The following is a 9,771-nucleotide window of genomic DNA, read 5'->3' on the forward strand; positions in this document are numbered from 1 at the left end:
TCTCTTCCCCTCCCTCCCCCTCTCTCCCTCTCACCCCCTCTTTCTCTCTCTCCCTCTCTTTCTCTGTCTCTCTCCCCCTCCCCCCTCTCCCTCCCTCTCCCCCCTCTCTCTCCTTCTCTCTCCCTCTCTTTCTCTCTCTTGTTCTTTTCCTTGTGTGCCTGTCCTAATTTAATCATCTTTCTCTCCCCTTTCCTTGCACAGTGACTCAGCTCCAGACCACTTTAGCCTCGGTCCAGGAGCTGCTCATTCAACAGCAGCAGAAAATCCAGGAGTTGACCCAAGAACTGGCTACCTCCAAGGTATCTCTCTTCCCGACAAACTTTCCAGCAATTTGCAAAAGTTTTGTAAGCTTTTTTTCCCCAACTCCCCCCTCCCCACACCATTGCTGGAAAAGCCAGTTCCAGGCCATGATGCAGCCCCACTGGAACAAGACCCTCCGGCTCTTCTCCACCAGCGGCTCTTCCCTCCAGCCTTCGCCCAAAGCCCCCCACCAGGAGGCTGAAGCAGACCCCAAGTTGGGATTTCTGCCCCCCTCCGACCCTCACAAAAAGACCCCAAAGGGGAAGACTCTCTGCAGCAACACAAGCGTTCATTACACGTATCCATCCCAGGGGCCGTAGTTTGAGGAGCCCCGATTTAGTGCAATATAAAAAATGCAAATAATGTTTCTGTGGATCACCCAAATTTGCTTGTGGATCACCAGTTGGTGACCGCTGGGCTAGCTGACTGCCAGTGCCAACTGAAGAATCTCAAGGGATCAATGAAAGGATTGAATGGAGTGAATGAAGAAACGGTCCCCAAAAAATTACTGAGCATTCCCATTTCCCCCGTCATTTAGGAGGTGGTCCATGGGGACGGATGTGGGGAGACCAGGCAGTGGGGATACCTAGAGCATCCATGAGCCAGGAAACACACACACACACACACACAAACACACACACACCCTGTTTGTGTTTCATTTCATGCCCTCTTTTAACTGTCTTGGGTGGCCTGCAGCCCGGCAGGAAACAGGATTTCAGTCTGAAATGTTACTATTAAGAGCACATGTCATGCTTTAAAGGAAAAAGCACGGAGGCTTCAAGGATGGGGGGGGAGGGGAAAGTTCAAAAGACTCCCCCCCCCCCATTTTTTAAAAAAAAATACACAAACATACACATCTTAATATAGCAGCATTCTGCCCTAACAATCAAAAACTATCTTCATGCATACAGAGAGAGAGAGAGACCGAAAGAGGGAGAGACACAGACAGAGAGAGAGAAAGAAAGAGAGAGATAGACAGACAGACAGAGAAACAGGGAGAACAGAGAGAGAGAGAGACACGCAGAGAGAGACAAAGAGAGAGAGAGACAGATAGAGAAACAGAGAGACAGAAAGAAATAGAGACAAAGACAGAAAGAGAAAGAGAGAGAGACAAAGAGACAGAGAAACAGAACAGAGAGAGAGAGACACACACACACAGAGAGACAAGGGAGAAAGAGACACAGAGAGACAGAGAGAGAGACAGAGAGACAGAAACAGACAGAAAGAGACAGACAGAGAGAAAGAAAGAGAAAGAGAGGGAGAGATAGACAGACACAGAAACAGAGACACACAGAGAGAGAGAAAGAGAGAGAGAAACAGAGAAACAGAGACACACAGAGAGAAAGAGAGAGAGAGAAAAACAGAGAAACAGAGACACACACAGAAAGAGACAAAGAGAGAAAGAGACAGAGAGAGAGAGAGAAAGAAAGAGACAGAGACAGAAAGACAGAGAGAAAGAAAGACAGAGAAAGGGAGAGACAAAGAGAGAAAGAGAGAGACAGAGAGAAAGAGAAAGAAAGAGACAGAGAGAGACAGAAAGACAGAGAGACAGAAACAAAAAGACAGAGACAGAAAAATAAAGAGAGACAGAAAGACAGAGGTAGAGAGAGAAAGAGGGTGGGGGGGGGACAGACTTGGCTGAACTTATAAACTGTAGAGTAAAGACAAACAGGAAAAGTAAGAGTTTTTTCAGCTGCAGTGTAAGTTTTTCTATCCGCTTATTAGCAGCATGTTGCAAGAATTAAAGAGAGAGGCTTGAAGCAATTAAAAGAATTTACACCCAGTTTTCAAAAAGGGTGGGGGGGAGAGAAGGAGAAGATGCAGGCCAGGCTCCAGACGTACATTTTCCACTCTGCGTGTGCATCTGCGTTGCTTTCTCTGTGTTGTGTTTAAAAGAGGCTGCCTTAAAAAGGCCCAGATGTCAGGTTTCCTCTCTCCGAAACCCTCCAGCATCTGGCACCAGATGTGCCTTTGGCAGGCCAGCCACTTGGAAAGCTCTCCCCTTAATGTGCTTCTCCGGGCTTTCAAAGGACCTACGGGAGAGCCAAAACAGTGGCTGCCAGGCAGCGTGGAGTGGGGAGAAACATTCCCCCCCCCCCGGGACCACATCTGCGCCTGCTTTGCCAGCTGTGACAACGCCAGCCAGAACAGACTCTGGAGCTGCCTGTTAAACCTCAGCAAAGTGGAGGCTCCTTAGCCCTGCTTGGAAATCAGAATCCCATTCATTCTGAGCTGGGCACAGGGTGGCAGTTTGCAAACACATGTGCCCTGCCTCTCGTGGCATCTCCTGCTAATCCAGGCCTCCCCGCTGTTGAGCCTGACGCCTGAACCCCACAACACCGCTCTGCCACCCCCCCCCTCCCCAGGACAATCGGTCAACAATAATCTCTGGATCAGCTCTCCTGCAAAAAATGGTCAATTGGAATAGAGCTGGAAGGGACCTTGGAGGTCTTCTAGCCGAACCCCCTGCTCAAGCAGGAGACCCTGTGCCACTTCAGACAGAGGGCTGTCCGGTTTCTTCTTTTAAAAAAATCTCCAGTGATGGAGCAGCCGTAACTTCTGAAGGCAAGCCGGTTAATTGTCCTCACTGTTAGGAAGTTTCTCCCCAATTTCACCTTTATTAGATTAGAATGGAATGAGCTGGAAGGGACCTTGGAGGACTTCTAGTCCAGCCCCCTGCTCAAGCAGGAGGACTTATGCCATTTTAGATAAGTGACTATACAGACTCTTCTTTAAAAGAACCAGTTAGGAAGTTTCTCCTCTATTCTATTTTATTCCATTCCATTCCTTATTCTATTCTATTTTATTCCACTCCACTCCATTTTTTATTTATTCTCTTCTGTTCTATTCCTTATTCTATTCCTTATTCTATTCCTTATTCTATTCCACTCCATTCCATTCCTTATTCTATTCCATTCCATTCCTTATTCTATTCCATTCCATTATTTATTCTATTCTATTCCACTCCACTCCATTCCATTCCTTATTCTATTCTATTCCACTCCACTCCATTCTTTATTCTATTTCATTCCATTCTTTATTCTATTCCATTCCATTCCTTATTCTACTCTATTCCATTCTTATTCTATTCCATTCCATTCCTTATTCCATTCCATTCCTTATTCTATTCCACCCCATTCCTTATTTATTCTGTTCTGTTCTATTCCTTATTCTACTCTACTCTACTCTATTCTTTCCTATTCCTATTCCTTATTCTAAGCTAAGCTAAACCAAACGAAACCACCTCGAAACGCACTCATCTAAACCTTGCTTTTAAAGCCAGTGAAGACTTCATTGAGTGTCAGGGAAGGGTTCATATACATACATACGTACATACATACACATACACATACACACAAACATACATACATACATACATATGCGCATTGCCTCACATTTTTTTACAGCACCCACCTTCTGCGTATCCTCTCTTTGGCTTTGATAAAAAAAGGGAACGGTGGGTGCCAGTCTGAAGCCATTTTTTGTGATTGGCACCTCTTGTGGGCGGGGGTAGATTTTTGGGAAGTGTCCTGGAAAGGGAGCCACTGCTAGACACACGTTTTGAGATTCTATTCTTCAAGGGAGAAACTTTTCCCGAGTTTTGACTCCAGCCGCTACTTTCCCTCTTAGGCCACCACATCGACCAACTGGATTTTGGAGTCTCAGAGTATCAGTGAGTTGAAGTCGGAGATCTATTCGTTGAAAGGGCTCCTCCTGAACAGGTAGGAAATAAAAGAGCTTTTTGGAATAACTTTATTTGTCACTTTGAATGTACACCCATTGGCACATATTAAAACGAAACTTCGTTGCCCACGAAACGAGGACCAGCCACCTCTCAACCTAGCGAAATAAAATACAATTCGCAGGCTCCCTTCCACCGCCTGCGTCTTTCTCTCCTCTGTATCCTTCCACACAATCTCTCCGTTTTCATTCATCGTCCGGTTTTCAGGCTACCAATTCAATGGAGATTTTGCAGTATCCTTCCCCAAGGAGCAGGGAGGGAATAGGGAATTTGCAGTATCCTTCCACCAGGAGTGGGGAGAGAATGGGGATTTTGCAGTATCCTTCCCCAAGGAGTGGGGAGGGAATGGAGATTTTGCAGCATCCTTCCCCTGCCATGCCCATCAAGCCATGCCCACAGAACCAGTAGTAGTTTTTTTTTAATTTCCCCACTGTCCAAGGGGCTCAGGGCACCTTGGAAGAGGAAATCAGAAAGGGGCCTGTTATTATTTGCCAAAATTCTTTTTATCACGCCAACTCTCTCAGAGGGGGAAGGTGGCGCTGATGAGCTGCAGGGAGAGAGAGTGGGGGGGTGCTGAGTCAGCCCCTCCTCCCTTCCCACTGCAACCCCCCACCCCAATTTCAATATTCAGTCCCTGCCCGTAGCGTCAAGGCGAGCTCGCACAAGGGCAGCCGTGCTGTATCTGTGTGTCCGCGGGAGGACATCTTGTCATTAAGGAGAAATTCATTTATTGTTAGTGGGGATTGTGCGGCTGGTGTGGTAATGCAGCTGGGGAGATAAGTGGCTCTTGGAAAATATATTTCTTAAAATAAATAAACAGAGAGCCGAGGACCCTCCCTCCGCCGCCAAGCCAGGAGCCCGTGTCACGGGATCCAAGCAAAAGTCTCTTAAATTGAATTTCTGATAGCGTTTACGATACTGGTGAATGATGGGGTGGCATTGGCTTCTCTACACGCAGAGGAGAGGGGAGATTCGGAGGGAGGAATGCTTCCCCAGCAGAGGTCGGGAGTGGCTCAGGGGATCAAGCATTTTGGGGATGGGGGAAAGATTCTTACATGGGAATGACTTTCGGGTGATGACCAGATATTCCCAGGGAAGCCCGGAGCAAGAGAAATGAATCCCTGTTTGAGGAAGGAACCGCTCCAAGGTCAGTTAGAAAAAAACAGAGATAAATCCAGCTCTGTGATGTGAGTCCCCCTCCCCATGGGGTTCAAGACCACTGGCTGCAATGCAGGAGTTACACTAATACAATAAAGAAATGGCAATAGCCCTTAGACTTATATACCGCTTCACAGCGCTTTTACAGCCCTCTCTAAACGCTTTGCAATGCCAGCCTGTTGCCCCCAACCATCTGGGTCCTCATTTTACTGACCTTGGAAGGACGCAAGGCTGAGACAACTTTGAGCCAGTCGGTCAGGATTGAACTCCTGGCAGTGGGCAGAGTTAGCCTGCAATACTGCATTCTAACCACTGGGAGGGAAGGATGGAACGGAAGGAAGGAAGGAAGGAAGGAATGGAAGGAAGGAAGGAAGGAAGGAAGGAAGGAAGGAAGGAAGGAAGGACGAAGGAAGGGAAAGGAAAGGAAGGGAGGATGGATGGAAGGAAAGGAAGGAAGGAATGGAAGGAAGGAAGAACAAAGGAAGGAAGGAAGAGAAAGGAAAGGAAAGGAGGATGGAAGGAAAGAAAGGGAGGAAGGAAGGAAAGGAAGGGAGGATGGAAGGAAGGAAGGAAAGGAAGGGAGGATGGAAGGAAGGAAAGGAAGGGAGGATGGAAGGAAGGAAGGAAGGAAGGAAGGAAGGAAGGAAGGAAGGAAGGAAGGAAGGAAGAGCACTTAGACTTATATACCGCTTCATAGTGCTTTTACAGCCCTCTCTAAGCGGTTTACAGAGTCAGCCTTTGACCCCCAACAATCTGGGTCCTCATTTTATCTTTCTCTGAAAGATGGAAGGCTGAGTTAACCTTGAGCTGGTGGAAATGGTGGAATGGAAGCCAAAGGAGGGACGGAGTGAAACGTGAATGATTTCAAAAATTAAAGTGATTTTTTAAAAATTTGCTTAACATAACTATATTGAAATTGTTAAATTGTCTCCCGGTGAGCTGGTCACAGCAATTTGGCCGCTGAACTCAGCATGGCATATAAAGTTTGTAAAGCCACTCTGGCTCAGAGCAGCTTATCTTTTGCTCAGAACATCCCATGGGGGTGGGTGGGTGGAGGGGGGGGTGTTGTGGCCCGCCAACAGCCAGCAGAGCTGGCTGCAGATTCGGACAGTGAGGAGGTTGGGGAGGAGCATGGGCCGGTCCTGGAGTCTGGGGAAGGCTCTGATGAGGGCTCTGTGTCGGAGGCAGAGAGGGGGCCACAGCCATCTGACAGTTATCAGCTGCCTTCAGAGTCAGACATCAGTGAGGCAGAAGAACAGCTGGAGCCTGTTCCCAGTGTGCGCATGCCCAGAGTTGCCAGGATAAGGGAACAGCAAAAGAACAGGGGTTGACTTGGGAGTAAGGCCACAGGTGGACGATGAATGGCCCCTCCCAGGAGAAATAAAAGAGGAGCGAAAGGGGAGTGGAGTTTGCAGGAGGCAATCAGTTCGCTTCATTTTTTCGTGACTCCCCAAGACTCCTGGCCAAGTTCTGCAGAGATCGGCCTGGCAGCTCTCCAAGGCAGATAAGGTCTGTGACTGTAAATCCTCCCTTGAAAGACTTTGCTGGATGTGAATGAACAGAATTCAGAATAAATTAATAAAAGGGGTTTTTGTCGGGACAAGGAGTTTGCTTCATGCTCTCGGTAAGCCTTGCTCAGAACAGGCGGTAACCAAAACCTCCCTTGTCTGGCCTTTGTGGAATGGGGATCCGATTAATCAGTGATCCAGAAATCCCTGCCCTAAATAAATAACAGGGAGCCCCCGACTTACGGCCGTGCAAAGTTACTAAGCAAGACTGTTGTTAAGGGAGTTTTCGATCTTCCTTGAAAACATTTGTTCGGTGAAATTCCTGCCGTTGTTAAGTGAGTAACACAAGTTGTTAAGCAAACCTGGCTTCCCTATTTAACTTTGCTTGTTCGGAAGGTCGCAAAAGAGGATCTCGTGAGCCCATCATAAATGCAGGCCACTTGCCAAGCCTCTGATTTTTTAATCAAAAATCATAAAATGGCACTTTTTTCCCCACCGCCATTCGAATGGTCACTAAACAGATAGTTGTAAATCAAGGAACCCCCCCCCCCCCCACAGATGGCATCTTTGAGATGATCCACCCCAGATTCCCACAAACGGGAAACTGCCTGCTATCCATTCAGACGGTTCGTCTGTCCAGCGGTTTCTATGGTTCCTGCCCTCCAGCCGAGTGGCCCTTCCTTTCCTCTGCACCACCTGGAAAGGACCCGGCCAGTGTCACAGACTTTTTTTTTTAAAGGGGCAGTCGGTTTCCAACATCGCGTTTTTCTTTTAAATGTCCATAAATGTCCTTCCCTGGAAGCTGTAAAAAGAAGTGTGTGTGTGTGTGTGTGCGTCTGTGTGTATTGTGTTGTTGACCCTGAGATGACTTACTATTCCAGCGATTGGATTCTTAGCCGTAGGAGTTAATTGAATAGCGTTTCAGAGTTTGTTGCAGAAAAATCAAATCCAGGGAGCAGACACAGATAACTGATTCAGCTGGATTCATTAACTTCTTTATATACATAATAACAGATGAATAAATGCACAATACCAATAGTAGATAGGTAGAAGTTACAAGCAGAACACAAGCAGGAGAGAACAGTTAGTTTCATCTCAGAGTTCAGAGCAGACAGAGTAGTTTCAGTTTCGATTCTCAGCACAGACTCCAATCTGTTTTAAGTTCCATGGGTTGACTTAGTTGCTATGCCTATTCATTGGCTGACCATGTTACCATGTCTCTCCCAGTCATGAATATTCTAACATAGCGTCCCTCCCAGAAAATTATTTCCTTTTCTGTGTTAAAAAATGTCGACCTGCTCCTTTTTTCTCTCCTTTCTTCTCCAGAAGACAGTTTCCTCCTTCGCCATCAGCCCCCAAAATCCTCTCCTGGCAGATGCCGGTGAAGCCCGCTTCCCCTTCTAATCCGGTGACCAACAACCACAACACCAGCAGCGACATCTCTCCAGTCAGCAACGAGTCCAACTCCCCTTCGCCCGTCAAGGAAAACCACAGCCCCGAAGGGACCAAGGTGGGCTGCCACCTCTTGAGCCCTGCGGAAGAAGGGGAGGCAATGATTGACCTGACGGGCCAAGTGCGGATGGAGGTGCAAGGGGAAGAGGAGAAAAGGGAGGAGCAGGCTCGTATAGAGGAGGAGGAGGAGGAAGAAGAGGAGGACAACCGCCCGGATGAAGAGGATGTCCAGACAGAGGATCGGCGAGGAGGCGACGGGCAGATAAACGAACAGGTGGAGAAGCTGCGGAGGCCCGAAGGTGCCAGTAATGAGAACGAAATTGACTAGCTCGAGGCGCTCATGGCCCCCTCACCCACCCATCTCAATCTTTCTTCACCAAGGCTCCAATCTCCCCCTCACCTCACTTCTGCGGCTCTCCCCGATCTCGCACGCCAAGCAGGTGATGGGCCCTCCTCTCCCTCCCCACCTCTCCTCCACTGCCAACCCTCGGCCCCTCCGGGTCTCCTCTCACTGTCCCTCTGCAGACAGACCTCCATCTGTGGGGCCAGCCGCTCTGCTCATCTCCCCCCCCTTCCCACACTGATTCCCACCCATCCAGCTGCCTAAGCAAGCACAAACATTTCCATTGGCGGAGTGGGGACCCCCTCATTCCCACCTGCCCTTCTTCCTCTCGGGGGGCTTCTGGCCTTCCTCACTCACCCTCTTTATTTATTGCGTTCAGCCTGGAGGGCCAAAGGGTGCTCGCTTCCGCTCTTAGCTTTCAGATTGGTTTCTTTGCAGAAAAGCTGCTGGTGCCCGAAAGAGTGGGGATTTCAGGCTCAAGGCAACCCCACCCTCTTGCCCTCTTTCCTGCACCCCTTTCTCCACCTCTTCCTGCTTGTTCCACCATCAGAAGGTGGGAACCTGCCTACAACTTTCCAGGGGCCCCGATCTTGCCCAAAGAGACCCCCGCTTGGCACGGTTCCCCCTTCCCTGCCTGTGGGGCTGGGCTGTGGCCACTGGGGCTTCAGCTGCGTCCTAGCTCAATCCCCCCAATGGAGCTATTTCCATCTTTCCCTCATGGGTGGGGACCTGTGTGTGAGGGACCGCCCCCCTTCCTTCCTCCTCCCCGTCCTCCCGTCTATGGCCCGGTTGGGTGGAGAAAAGGAAACCCCGTTCTCTGGCGTCATGTCCTTGAGTGTCGCCGCGGTGTTGGTTTCCATTCCCGTCATTAAAAGAGCCTCGAAACCAGTGACAAACATCGCGAGCCTCCTCTTATTGCGCATCGTCCTCGCCGAGAGGACCCAGCGAACCGTGCTCATCTGTGTGATCATGTATAGAATTCCAGTATAAAATATGACTGTATATAATTGTAATAAATATGAGTTACCACTGTTTCACTCTGGGTGGTGGCTAGTCTATCTCTGCCTTCCTTTCGTTTTCTTTCTTTCTTTCTATCTTTCTTTCTTTCTTTCTTTCCTCCTTCTCTCTCCCTTCCTTCCTTTCTTCTTCTTTCCTTCTTTCTTTCATTCTTTCTTTTATTCTTCCTTTCTTCTCTCTCTTCCCTGCCTTCCTCTTCCTTCCTTTCTATCTTTCTTCTCCCTTCCTTCCCTCCCTCCCTCCTTCACGTC

General features: G+C 48.6%; 1 protein-coding gene across 1 annotated transcript in view; it reads left to right on the forward strand.

Annotated features, from left to right (window-relative positions):
* PEX14 (peroxisomal biogenesis factor 14) overlaps window positions 1-9,540 on the forward strand; it is a 28,713-nt gene extending 19,173 nt beyond the window's left edge. The window contains exons 6-7 of the mRNA XM_032238366.1: window positions 3,931-4,022; window positions 8,035-9,540. Of these exons, the coding sequence (XP_032094257.1) occupies window positions 3,931-4,022; window positions 8,035-8,488 (546 nt within the window). The 3' untranslated portion in view covers window positions 8,489-9,540. The remainder of the gene's footprint in view (window positions 1-3,930; window positions 4,023-8,034) is intronic.
* Window positions 9,541-9,771: the final 231 nt, after the last annotated feature.

Source organism: Thamnophis elegans, unplaced genomic scaffold, assembly GCF_009769535.1.
Source record: "Thamnophis elegans isolate rThaEle1 unplaced genomic scaffold, rThaEle1.pri scaffold_133_arrow_ctg1, whole genome shotgun sequence".
Classification (NCBI taxonomy): domain Eukaryota; kingdom Metazoa; phylum Chordata; class Lepidosauria; order Squamata; family Colubridae; genus Thamnophis; species Thamnophis elegans.